This window comes from Homalodisca vitripennis, chromosome 4 (genome assembly GCF_021130785.1).
Source record: "Homalodisca vitripennis isolate AUS2020 chromosome 4, UT_GWSS_2.1, whole genome shotgun sequence".
Lineage (NCBI taxonomy): Eukaryota > Metazoa > Arthropoda > Insecta > Hemiptera > Cicadellidae > Homalodisca > Homalodisca vitripennis.
This window is the reverse complement of record NC_060210.1, coordinates 86,428,168-86,443,031: the sequence shown is the minus strand read 5'-3', so window position 1 is coordinate 86,443,031 and position 14,864 is coordinate 86,428,168. Positions and strand designations below refer to the sequence as shown.

The 14,864-nt window shown below is 33.2% G+C and overlaps 1 protein-coding gene across 1 annotated transcript; it reads left to right on the top strand.

Moving 5' to 3' along the window:
- The first annotated feature begins 3,025 nt into the window (after positions 1-3,025).
- On the top strand, positions 3,026-4,781 carry LOC124361092 (skin secretory protein xP2-like). The gene is made up of 2 exons (XM_046815127.1): positions 3,026-3,037; positions 4,134-4,781. Exons 1-2 carry the CDS (start codon positions 3,026-3,028, stop codon positions 4,779-4,781), a joined length of 660 nt encoding a protein of 219 aa, XP_046671083.1.
- The last annotated feature ends 10,083 nt before the right edge of the window (positions 4,782-14,864 follow it).

The window sequence follows — 14,864 nt, the reverse complement described above, 5'->3', positions numbered from 1 at the left end:
CTGTGAATAGGCCCTATAAGTGTAATATTTCTTACATAAATATAAATGTTTAAAATTGTAAACCAAAATATACTCATATATGATCTTAAACTGAATTTGTCAGTTACAGTTAATATAATATAATTAGCAAAATTTTGTATTTATTAATGATGTCACGTTGCTATGTTAGGTATTTAAGTCAGGTAGTTGTCATTGGTTTTGTCATATTTCTATTATTATGTTTTTGGTTGAATATTTTACTCGCAAGTTTCTTTTTTAATCTTTTTTAATACCCTTAGTTTATTACAGCTATTACATAACTCTTATTACAGATTTTGTAAGTGTAATTATTAATTTATTTACTACCAATTAAGGACTCCACATTATAATATGTTGCTTTTGCCCTATTAATTTGAATATATTCCAATAGCACAAAAAAAGATTATGACATTTTATTCGTTGTGGACCATCTCACATTTTTGTAAAGTGTCTTTGGAGTTATAAAGAAAGTTCAATATTAATATAATTTAATTCGATTATAATTTCTATGTTTTGCAGATATGTTCGTGTAAAGTGTCTTTGGAGTTATAAGAAAGTTCTATATTAATATAATTAATTCCAATTTAGAAGTAAGTAAAAAGAATACGAGTAAAGAAACTCTAAAACAATTGTGGTTTAGAAAAAATGTCACTATCACATTTAGGTTTATGTTTATGTTTTATTATGATGGATCCAAAACTGACACGAGCTCCTCACACGGGCTATCTGTAGTTGGCAGAAGGGGCCCCCTCCATCCCACTCTTTCTCTCCGCCTCGGTTGATCACCCCATTAAATCTCACACGTGAGGAGCTCGTCTGCTGCAGCCCAGTTCCTTTCACTAGACCCCCCACCACCACTACAGCACCAGATACCGGTTAGCAGACGCTTTGACGGAGCGGGGCAGGCTCAGTCCGGTTACTTATTATACAGAGAGTGTATGTTATTAACTGCAGTAAAATTATTATTTTCTTAAAAAGTAACCTATTTAATACCTGATACTACTTGTAGTTTAATTACAATAATGACAAGATTTTTTTGTATTAAATAAATTTTCTTAAACAAGTATATACCTATATTAATCGTAAAAATGTCCATGTAAAATTTCAGTACAATTCATACAGTAGTGTTTACGTGATTTAGTTACACAAAAACGTACAGATACTATAATTCTTTTTTAGTATAGATATGATGAATAACGAATGATTTTAATTGTCTATTTGGTAAAATACCTAACTTAAACCCTTCATGGTTGGAACTATAAAACTTCATGTCAAGTGTCGGCTCTTTCATTTTCAATACGTTAGAAGAGTGTTTTGACCTTGTCAAACCAAAACCGGTTGTTATCAACCTCTTAAAATATACACAGAAAAAATTGTTTCTGGATTTCTTCTTACTATACCAATGTTAGAGTTTTCAGTAGACATTGCTTTGCGAAAACACACTAGCCTTACACAGAAGCAGTGGCAGTGAACATAAGGGATTATAAATTTCTCCATCCCGCACCTCTTGCTGCAGAAATGCTGTGAAGTTTAGTCACTGGAGGTGTTCATCTGGAATGTGGGATGTACCAAAACTCTCCACGATTAGATGTGGTGGTGTGAGATATTCCACGTTTTTTTTCAAATCTTACTATACCAGCTCCAAAACCAGGACCATCTTAAATTAGGACAATTTCAGTATTAAAGTGTATTGTGCCCTAATACAGGGCTCAAGAATATATGAGGTAATCAATATTGGGTTTGGGATGTATCTAGAATGATAAACCCCATTCTTTTAGTTAGTACTTAGGACGAGAATTTCATCAATAACTTGTAGTGTCCCAAAAAAAACATTTGATATACTTTGAATATCAATAAGATAAATAACAATTAATGGTGTTGTCTCATTTCCTAGCTAGTTGTATATTATTATGTAAAATTATACGATTCTTAAAAACTTCAATGGTTCCTTGGACTACAAAAAAGTTAGCTATCCATAAAGCATTTTCGTGTGTTAAGATACCCTAGCGTTAAAAAAGTAATTTCTTTTTAATACTTACAGATGTGTTTTTTATGCCCGTTCTATTCTTCTAACGTCCTTGATCTAACTCAATATTACAGTTAATAAACTTAGTTATACCTCATACTTTTAATATAACCTTGATTCTTGGAATAGTTACATTCATTTTAATAAATGTTGTTACTATAATCTACAATATGTTTTGTATACTCATTTTAAACGTGATATAAATATTACTTAATAGTAATATAATTGATCTTATGTATAATTTGTTTAATTGTTAGAGTTCAGTTACTATTTTCTGTTGGTAATATTGCCTTACTGTTCAAAAGTAGTAAAACAATCTAGTATTATTTAATTACGTTCTTCTAGTATATTGCAACTTAATTTGAATGTTTGAAAATCCCAAAAATCTATATTTAAATACAAATGTGGAGACACAGTATATAAGCCTAAACTTTTTTTAAGAGTAACACACAATATACATATGGCCTAAGAACTAGAGTCGTAAAAGTCGTATAAAATGAAAATAATAATTATACAATGCTTATTATTTGAGTATTGTACTTTTTCAAGACTGCAATTTAATTCAATTTATAAGACTGCATAAATGTGCTTATAAATATTTTAGATAACAAACAAAGCAGTACAAAGTTTAAAAAATAACATGGATTTACTGAAGTTATTATCATAAACACTAATACCCATTACAAAAAAAAAAAAAAAATGGATTATTACGTGCATTCGTAAGCAAAGTAACTTGTTTGTTCGTTTCTTCGTTACTAGTGCTCATCCAGAGTCTAAGTGACCAGTTTGTTGATCCTATTAGGGCCATTTAGATACAGCCTGTTATTGATGATTATGTGATGATACAATATCGGTAATCCTTAGTCAATAAAGTATGACATCTTCAGTTTACACAATGACCTTGTGTTCACCTTACACAACTATATATACCACGACAGAAGACTAGTACAATGTGTCACAGTGATTTCTACCACACACATCATGCAGTGCCTGGTAAGTTATAAATAAAATATTACTATATATTTAAGTTATGTATTCAGCTTACAGAATTATTTAACAACTTAAAATAGTTTCCAATAATAGGTGCTACTAAATACTGTATGTAGGAACTCTTCAGTGATTAAATTGTAAATTTATCTCTATATAAATTACTTTTTACAAAATAAACGTGTCTAAATAGCAGAATCTGTACACATATTGAATAACTTATTTCACAGTCAGGACTAAATATTTTACTACATTTCTTTAAAGGCATTCAAAAACTAAATTGAAAATGTAAAAATTATTTTCACAATTTGAAAAATGTTAGAAATTTATACGAGTATATTGCTTCAAATGTTATGAAAAATTTAGGAAACATTGGAAATTGAATGAGCAATATCATAAATAGAAAATAATTACACTATCTCATAATCTGTAATTTCTTAGGGGACATTAAATATACTCGTATATTTAAAAATAACTAATATGTTTATTTTATAACGCGAACTGAAAGTGAACTGTGCATTTTATAACTAATTTTTATAAAAAGATAAATAATATAAGGAACTAATCCCAAAAAAGTGTAGTTTATATTTTTACTCATACACTATAAGAATCCTTATTGACTCACTGTTTGTAACTAACATTTTCTTGTTGATATATGTGCGATTTCTTTATTAATTATTTAACTCGGTTTTAATTTCTCCAATACAAATATATAGAGTGCATCTTTATTTATTCACTAACCCCAAATACAAGGATTAAAGTTTCCATGTACGAATTTGGGTTTGGTTTTGCTAAGTGGGGTATTTTTTATGTAGACTAGTTTTATTTTCCCTTAAATTTTCTTCTAGTACTTATCTCATAACTGAAATTTGTTACAGGTAAATAGTTCTATTGAAAACCCCAGTTAACAATAATACGATTGTTTTAAGCTTTACATTTTTAGATGATCGTGTAATTTAGCCACTGATGAAATAAGAATTTAGTACAATAGTTGATTATTGTTAAAAATACATGTATAATGTTGTCTGAAATTATAGGATTGCTTGTTGTTTGTTTATTCTGTAAAAATTTCATCTTTTATAATATGTCAATTTGTTTCCAGATTGTCCTTGCTCTAGCCGCCCTGGCTCAGGCCAACCCTTTGTACTCCACCGCGGTAGTCACACCCCTGGTAGCCGCCGACAACACTGAGACTGCTGCTCTTAAGACCTTGGCTATCGAGAAGGCCAAGACTGGTGCCCCTGCTCCATACTTTGACACCTACAGCAGGGCTTACTTCGCCCCAGCCGCTGCACCTGCTTTCGCCCCAGCCGCTGTCCCGGCTTTCGCCCCAGCCGCTGCCCCTGCTTTCGCCCCAGCCGCTGCCCCTGCTTTTGCTCCCGCTGCTGTTCCCGCTGCCGTTCCCACCTACCACGCTCTGGCCCCTGCTGCTGTTCAATCTTATGCTCCCGCAGCTGTCCCTACCTATCACGCCCTGGCCCCTGCTGCAGCTCCAGCTTACGCCCCAGCCTACGCCCCAGCCTACGCCCCAGCCTACGCCCCAGCCTACGCCCCAGCCTACGCTCCAGCCTACGCCCCAGCCTACGCACCGGCCTACACTCCTGCCTATGCCCCAGCTGCTATCCGTGCCATAGCTTCTGCTCCAGTTTCTGCCGTATCAGCTGCTGCTCAAACCTTCCTTCTGTCTAACGAAGACGCCGCTAAGGTCAACCATTTGACTGGTCTGGCTAAGGAACTGTCCCACTCATAAACACAAGAAACAACGAAGAATGCAATACCATTTCTTAAAGCCACCAATAGTATAAAGTTTTTTAGTAACAAAAATCATGCAAAAATATAATAATCGTTATGAAATATAACTGTTTGTCTTAGAAATACAAACCTAACTTCCTTATCTAAAAATATTTCTATGCGAAGATAATGTGTTAACAAATAATTTTAAATAGGGAATAAATAAATACGAAAAATATCTATAAATTATAATTCTACAATTAATAAAATAAATATGAATAGACCCGCGGCTTCACCTGCAATTGCAACATTCTGTGTATTTGAGTGAATAGCTCCCGTGATTTCAGTAACACTTGAACTATGTTAGACTAATATAGAGAGACTCCAAACTCGAAGTTCATAGCTTTCATAGTAAAAGCACCTGAGGTGTGATACGATAGGGTCCTATGATATTTAAAAATGGAATTAGTCATATTATATAAAGCATGAGATAGGTACCCATTTTCAGTGTTCGTTATTCAGAGGATCAGAACTTGAGGAAAACAGCTAGTATTTTTTATTTCAGGTTTCTACTTCTAGTTCAAATTAGTTATATTTCCAACGAAATCTTGCAGGTTGCTTTTTTGATCCAAGAAACATTATATAGACCTGTGTTGACCATAAATATATCGTTCTGTGCTGAGGTTTGATTCAAAACAGTACAGCATGGATATAGATATTGCTTTTAAATATTAAAAACTAAAATCAACATAAATAATGATAAAACATTTCAACACTTATATTATGTCAGTTGTAATCCACATATCAATTAAATACAATTAAGTACAAGTTCTTTCTTTCTAATCCATGTTTGCAATATCATACTACGTATTTCCTCTCTTCAATATAGGAATAATATCAGTATTTATATATGTAATCAGTATCGTATACCTCATCAGTGAAAAATAGATACGATACCAAACAACCGATAGTTCTCGGTGATTTTCTATCATTAAAATTCTATTTAGTGCCTCGAGTATTGCATTGCGATTTCACTTGTTTCCATAATGAAAATATTAGTTAAATTATTAAACATATGATCGTGCTGTAGTAATACAATGTTTACACGTAATGTTTACGCTTAACAGACTCTGTCATGTTACACAGCTTTAGAGACCAAGATAGGCCTTTTTCGTTTCTTTAGAGCAGGGGTGCCCAACCTTTTTTACCCAAGGGCCACATTGTAAAGCCTTTATGGCCAGGCGGGCCAACATCCCAGGGGATTTGGAACCCCAAACAAAACGTATTGCCCGGGGTTTGTTCCAGAAATCTTGTTCAAAATATGAGTTTTAAGGTTATTTGGCCCTTGTTTCCTGATTATTGTAATTTCTTATTATTTATTAGTTGTTAGGTAAAGGTTTATAATATATTATGTTTTTAGGTTCTTTTAGTAGAAATAAATATAAACCCAGACTTTTGGATGTTTGCTCTAATTCTGAGGGAACAATAAAAAAGTCACCAATAAATTGAATACATTGATTTTAATTAATCCTACTAGGATACTAGGACATACAAATTATGTGGCGAGTGGTGACCTTGAATTGGGTAGGGGTTACGTCGCCGCACCGCGCGCTGTGCCGTGCTTTACGCGCGCTCTATTCGCCAGCCGGCAGCCACCACCGTAGTCAGTGAGATCTGTCTGCAACTACTTTACTTCTTTCAACACTCATACTCCACCAAATGAATACGGCTCGTTCTACGTGAAATCGGCTGGACTGCTTGGTTCTCAAAATTTGTATTTATTTAATATTTCAAATGCTTGTAAACAAATTTGGTTGTTTTGGCAACAAAGCGGGCCACATAAAACTGACTCGCGCAGGCAGGTTAGGCAGCTCTGCTTTAGAGACTGGGGCATAATCCAGAGGTATTTTTGAAAAAAAATAAAAAAAATAGACCTATATTCATCCCAAGGTACGCAGAAATGTCCACTTAAAATTCCAGTACAAATAACTTACGCGTGAAAGCAAAACAAACAAACAAAGCCACTTTAGCATTTATAATAATCATTAGGATCAAGTAAAACCAATAGCATAATAACAGTTGCTTAGTACCATATAAAAAAACTACTCCAAATTGTGTGAAACAAACCTAACTAAAAAAACAACCACATCTAATATTGTAAATTAACCCCCTCATCCCCAGTATTTACTGTTTTTATACTTCCCCGGTGTTTGTGAGTAATAATTGGGATTTCCTGTGTATTCCGTATCAATAAATTCCTTGGCATAACATTGATATAGCCGTCGGTTAATGTTACATCAGTGTACGTTCCCAACTGCAACAGTTTTATAGTACTTATTACATAATAATAAATATGCATAAATAAAAGCATATATTTAAAGTTATTTATATTATTGTGCTGTGTAAAAATGTAAATCAATGTCAAATACATGATAATTTGTAACTAATAAACTTTGAGTAAACACCAGCGACGCTGCATGTCTATTTGAGTACTAAAGGTAGAAACGGTGAGTTAAATAGAGAAATTGATGTAGAAACACGCTGAAGTACGATACAGATAGTGCACAGGCTCGACATAGAATAATTAATAATACGCCACTCACAATTAGTATTATTTCTTTCAAGTATTAATTCCTCTAAACTACCTACGCTAATTCCAAATCAGCTTAGGTCCTGAAGTTGTAGTTCTTGCAACAATATTGGAGTTGTTATCAGAAGCCACAAACTGTCATAAAATGAGGCTATTTGAATAAACGTACCTCACTGTTTCAGATAACTTATTTTAAGTTTTATGGTCATTGGTAGTGGTTTGGAGGTAACCCTCAAGCCGTTGGTCCCCAGGTTAGGTGTTAGAGAAAGTTTTTTAGCCCTAACTTCGTCTGGTAAAATAAGACATCATTACTGTACTAAATCTGGTAGCTCACTGAAAGTATACCGTTAGAATGAAACTTCCCTCTAACACCTTATAGTTGAGCAGCACATTTTTGTACTCACGAGCAGAAGACCATTATCATAAAATAAGAATGTTTTATAACTTTTCACATTAATCAGGCATTAGAATAGAATAAAGGTCGTTTCAATAATCAACTAATACTAATAGATTAGATGGAATTAACATGTTGTTCAGCTTTGGATCAACATTAGATCGGTTGGAGCAGGTGATGGTTGCACCGTTAATCTCTTGTCATGGTTAGTAATGATTTGTTAAGTTACTGTTCCCAAATTCACTTTGGGAGAATGTTCGTCTTATTTTTTGGAATGGAATGAATTAAAAAATGTCCTAACTTTTATAGTGAAGGTAATGCTATTATCTAGGTGTTGGTTTGAAGGCTCTGTTGGGATACATAAAGGTAGACACGTACCTTGATCTTGTGAGGAGTTGTTCTAAACCTCAGCAACCCTTTAAATTATGCTCAGCTTACTTATTCCCTGCCTTTATCATAGTCCTAAGTAAAAAAGGGATAATAAAGTTGAGCCTACTTTATTGCTCTTTACATGATTCGGTTTGCAGATTCCTACGGCTGTCGATGATTGTGTTTGTGAAGATTTCCATTCAACTATGAGCATCGGTGGATTAGATCTCCCCTCGGGTTTCATAATTCTTGAATGTTGAAAAGGTGATTCAGACATATGAGTTCAGGCATACACCAGTCCCCAGGGTATCCGTCAAGAATCAATCACATTCAAAGATTTTAGTTCAGTTTCAGTCTAAGTAGAAAAATCAGCTACCCTGCTATAAATTATTCTTTAAAAGAATAAAATTATTGACGAAGAATTGACCACTACGGTAATGGCCTTTGAGTAAGAAAGGGTAAATGAGCAAAGAAATATTTAAAAACGTAGTGAGTACATACAGCATGGATGAAAAAGAAAAGTGAAGCCGGATACGTCTATTTGTTTTAATATAGTGAGGATGAGTTGAAATAATATTAATTTTTTTGTATTTTATGAAATTTTTCTAGTTATTTCTTGAATAAAGTGGGAGCAAATTTAACAGAGAAGAACAATTACTGTTATTTATACTTATATCCAAGTGGGCCAATTTTGATCAGTCATATCATAAAGGGCGTTTCCGTACGCACCCAATTCTGTATTGTGACAGGGTTTTCTGTGGTGTGCCGAGAACGCTGAATGTCAATTTATCGTCTATAACTCAGTCTGTTTATGTGGTATGAGTCTGACAGTTCCAAGTCATATCTCACTAGAATAGCACCTAAGTGTGCTTTCGAAGTGCAGCGCGTCGAGTGAAATCTTTAGTAATGGAACTCCATGTCAGTAATTTATGATTTCTCAGATCTTGATATTTTTATTCTGCTATAGAGTAATCTAATAATTGATCGATTGTTTTATTAGGTAAAGAAATGCAACATTGTTTAAAATGTAATCTATTGTACTTTATTAACCATAGAGCTGAAAATTACAATATAACTAACCACTAAATGAATGCAATAAATTAAACTCAAATTGAGCCTTTTTACCAGCTTTTTACTACGAAAGACATCGCCCAAAGAAGCTCTGACATCAGTGTGTGGCGATGAAGTGGATCAGAAAATACACACGAGCTTAAGAGATAGCATACTTTAAAAAGAAAAAAATATTAACAAAAGACATTTGTTAAACATTCTTATTCCTAGGATGAGGAAAACATAAGAGCTATGATGGGTACCTTGTAAACTTACAAACATATGCATTTTTAAAATTTTATGGAGTGTCATTAAGAACTCTTTTAGACAAGAAGAGGGTCATGCTTGATTCACGTTTATGGATAAAGCGATTTGAAACTAGTTACCTATAGGACGAGCTAATTTGTTTTATTTATATGGAACATGTGTTTCCCAGATATTTATTTAATGTGGTTTTGAAATCACAATGGGAATATTCGTAGGATAATTATGTATCATTTTTAAAAAGTTGCTAGCTTCTAGAACTTCTAAACACTTCTAGAGGACTCTGGTGTCAAAGTATGCCAATAACCCATATTTGCTTACAAAATAAATGTTCCTATAGGTTAAGAATTAATATACTGTGAGTTTCAAGAGCTCTAACTGGCCGGGGAGTACTAATGACCACTCTACCAGAACATGTCACTGGTGGTAATGTTTCTAGTAGCCGGAAGTTATAGGATAGCGGAAATAAATAATAGTTGAGAGCTACCAACAGATTTCGGATTCGGCATAATAGATTATTACCTTAGGGACGGCACTCCTTTAGTTTCATATGATAATGTCTTTAAACAAATTTGAAGCTTTGAAGATACCAGAGTCTCCAGAAAGCCTGATAATTCATTTATCCTGAACTACCTGAAGTCTTTGCTCCCAAACATTGTAACTATTATAGGTTAAGACGATTAGCGACTTTTAATTAAAACTGTTCTGATGCTTAGAAGAAACATCACCACTTCTAATGTAAATGGCAGACAGTTACCTTGTAACAAATGAACCAATACTTCCGTTATTACACCATACGGGGGATAATTTAATGTAAATAGTTTATTGATATATATATTTTATTTATTGCTATCATACAGTTGTATTAATCCTATTGTAAAAAATTACAATATGTCTCTAAATTGCGCAGAGAATCAAATATCGAACAAATATAACAGACTGGTTTTGTACATTTAATCTTTATCAATAATTTTGCTAATACATCTTATACAACTTAAGAATAAGTTAAATGTGCTAAAACTGAAATCCAGCCCTAATTAACCGACCGAAATGAGCTAATTTTGCAGCGGCGACTTCCGGAGTATCGACTAGATAGCCTTCGGGGGTAACGATTGGGTAACCCTCAGGTGCCACGACTGGAACAGCAGGATCAGCCAGAAGTGTGTTGTAGTAGGGGTAGTTTCTGTAGCCCTGAAAATGGTCATGGTTGGGGATGTCGAAGACGTCCGACTTGTGAATGTGGGGGTGGTAATGATTTAGGTTGTTCGGGAGACTCTCAAAGAGATAACTAGGTTCAACCTCCTCTAACCTGGCCCTCTCAGCAAAGTGAGCTATCTTGGCAGAAGCAACCTCAGAGTTGTCAGTCAGGTAGCCCTCCGGGAAAATGTCAGGGATAAAGGTATCGTACCCAGCTAGAGGGCTGAGAAGAACCGGATTAGCATTGGCCAATGTAGCCACAGCGAGCAAAGTCTGAAATGAAAAAAATAATAAAATTACTGAAATTTTGTTCTCTATCTGCAGATTTTCCTAAGCTTCAAATCCTTATTACATGGCACAATTTTTATAGTGAATCCCGTCTTACTTAAAACTAACTAGTACTGTTGTAAAATATTCTTAGTCAATAGGTTTAATTTAAAGCTTATGGATACCAAAATGACACTAGGGGCTTTTCCATTCAATTAATGTGACAAATATTTTATGATAGTTTCTTTGATTGTTTGAAACTTACTTGTAATTAACGCAAAACACCAACGTCTTGCAAATAAGTTTTCGATTAGTGAAGAATTTCAAGCCTAAAGCTCATTTTATTATTGACAGAAAGAACGACAGACAAGCATACGGCAAAGAATTTTGTATGGGCTTAGAAAGCAAAAGAGATATTTTTTTCGAAGTATTGAGATTTAATTGTCAACGTTCCTCACCAAATTCAACATCATGCAACCGATTGTTGTCTTTTTAGTAACGAAGTTCAAGAAAGTTTACAAGTTTACAAAGTTTACAGAATCTAAAACATACATACAAAATCTTTCTCGATATATCTTGCGACATGATATATTCAAATTCTTTCTCATTAAATTGGGTTTCATATCAGTGTTTAAATAATAAAATGACACAATAATGAAATAGCAAGTCACCATAAAAGATCATAAACGTAAAATATGTTTTATCAAATAAACTGGGACGTACCTTGTACAGCATGGTGTGAGGTGTGATCACTGTGTTAGTCATAATTCATCTTTCAACTGGTTATATACAGCTCTGTCAAGGTTAGTTGGTTACTTAGTCATTTGTACGAGTAATATTCCATCAAACGTACTACAATGCCAAAAAAGGCAGTTTGTTGACGTCGGAAAAATTTCTAAAAACAGGAAGCTTTCCTCTAATAGCGTCTATTTAAAATCTCTCATTAACCTTTTAGATTAAACTAGCAGATTACAAAATATGTCGCTGTAAATCTACGTTTATTTTATGGTGGTTATTATTTTGTAGTTTCGACAACAAACAGAATATAATAAGTGTTATAATAGAAGTCTCACTCATTGACCAACAACAGTGTTAAAATACCGAAACTTAGTCTATTTTAGCGAGATAAATTCAATGTTTTATTTTAAACTACGGATATAATTGGTATACTTTGTAAATACTACTTTACCCATTTCAAATATTAATTAATTACCTTTTTAATAAATGTTTTAAATATAACATGTGGTGGCACACGTAGTAACAGACTCGCACACAAAGATATAAATGAGTTGATGTATTCGCGAAGCTATAAGCTGGCAGGAACTTATCAACATAACAAACTGTGATAGGACATGTGCATTTCTATTTATCCAGATTCTTTTAACAATAAAGGTAGAATTATCACTAATACCTTTTTTGTAATATACAAATGCAAATAGTATTGCTTCACATAACCTTGTGTGAATGTCAAGATACCTAATACTATGTAGCTACGGGGGAGTAAGGATTATAATTTTAACTAAAAATTAAAATTAAAAAGTATTATGACAATGAAAAAAAACCAGTTTATTAGGTGGCTGAGAGAAACATCTAGGAAGAGGAGTAACAAACATCCCAGATGTATGGAGTACCATCACCAGAAAAAGTCTTGTAATTTTTCGCATTACGTCATACAAAAGCATTACGCTATGGTTTGTGCTATTGAATGTGACATGATATTACATCAACTACAGTTGTATATTTGTTATTTTTGCTTTAAATAATTATTTGATTCAATATATCAAAATGATAAACATTGCTTCCCATCTAAAATTGGATGGAGCCATTAACATATTACAGACTCCATTCACATTTTATTTTGTCCATTTAATTACTACACACATACGCTATTTCACCATATTTTTACAGATTTACCGTATTCACATGTTTTGTGTTTAACCATAAAGTCACCATTAAAATCGCGAAAGGGAAGCTGGTTTGCGTGAAAAGGTGTTAACGATGCGTATTACGCAATATGCAGATAAATCATCTGCCAGCATGACATCTCGAGATCAAATGGAAATAGAAATCTTGCATGAAGCTTGCTTTCAATATAGGCAACATCGATATGGTACATGAGATACGGCTGAGCGTTAACGAAGTTTAAGAAGGAACGATTGTCATCTGCTGGCCGTGCTTCTCAGACTCCGCTTTTAACATTAGGATTGAAGTTCTAAACTGCTTTATAAATAGGTGCACGTCTCAAATCAATAAAATGTATACTTTGTAAACCTGTGTTTTAGTTTTGTAGTGCAAATGGATACTTTGTTTTAGGTTTGTTTTGACGATGGAAGAATTGTAAAGAAAACATGACTTTTCCGGACATATTCCTTTGTTACAAAAAATGTTACCTACATTATAATGATTATGTAGTGTTAGTTTACTTATTCACTTGAGAAAAAGATCAGATTGTGGATCTCGAAACGTAGTGATTTTTTGTATCACTGAACGATGTACGATGTCCATACATTAAAATATAATTTCATTAAAATATAATGTTTCCTTCACATATGGACAGTTAAAAATACTATGTTTTAATTTATATGGAGAATTTTTCGAACAATAAACTCTGTTTTGAATATTAATTATAAACCGTAAGTATTAAAAGACTATTTTCAATAACTTATAAGCAATGAAACATAAAATAAAAGTATCTAAAGCGAAAAAATGCATAGATTTGAGACAAGTTCTGTTCTTACCACTTTTGAATTTTAGCCCAAGTTAATGGCGGAGCCTCGGAATCTCTTAATTACTTGCCGAATTATCTAGAGAATGAGTTAAGTTAAGTACTTGAAATTCGTATATTTTTCATCAATTAATAGACTGGCTAAACTCATTTACTGCCTCAATGTTTGCCTGGCTGTCTGTATTTCTTCTTTAGAATATTCTAGCACGGATTGTATTATAAACGAACTTTTGGTTGACACTCGCTCAGGCTGGATAGAGTGTGATGGTGATGTTTAGTCCTCTATATGATTTACCTGAGCACAAGTGTACCCGCAGGATATATAAAGAACGAATTGAGTTTTATAATTGAAGTTTGTGTGAAACTTCGGTGAAGCTTCTAACACGACAAGTGGTTTTGTACCTACCTTGTTTATCATATGCAGCTATTATTTTATTCTAGTTACGTAGGTAATTATAACTAGACGGCTTAAGGTTTTAAGGTTTTTTTAGTATGTGGCTGAAAGCCAATGTTCCAATTTTAATTAATAATATTCATTAAATTTTTATAAAGGAAAATAAAATAATATAGGAAACTATAGCTTGAGTTAAGGGATTGAGAACAAAACGTACTAGTTTCTTTCCTAACAGAGAACATCTTTGTGGATCAACATAACAATGTTGACATAAGCCACGGCACTTGTCGTTACAGACTTGTGTGAAGTTGCATGCAAAATTTCAAACATATTGCTAATTTTAATTACAAAATGACTTGCGGACAAATAAACAGACAGTCAATTAAACAAAAAGGGTTGACATGAAATTATGCATAATAGAACTCATGCTTTCAAAAAAGAGGTTTCATGAAACATTTAAAGCCTACGTGTAAATGTTATTATATTACACGATATAATTTTAATTATTGAAATATAATTATAAGTATCAAAATTTGATCTGTCAAGGAATTACTTTCACTTTTTACATTTTCTAACATGATGAATATATATATATATATAAAAATAAACACCCATAACAAAATATTAAAGATATAATATTATTCTATATAAACCTAAAATAAATAAAGATGTTATCTACAGGTTGAACAGGAACACTAATATTTCACTGTAGTCGTCTGTTTGTTACGTCTTCAGTCCTTTAATGGAGGTATTAAGTTAACAGTGAGATAGGGAGTGACCTTGAGGCCTTCTAAAACACTATATATTCGGCTTCTACCACGTCAGATTGTTACAGGTCTTCTAACCAACATC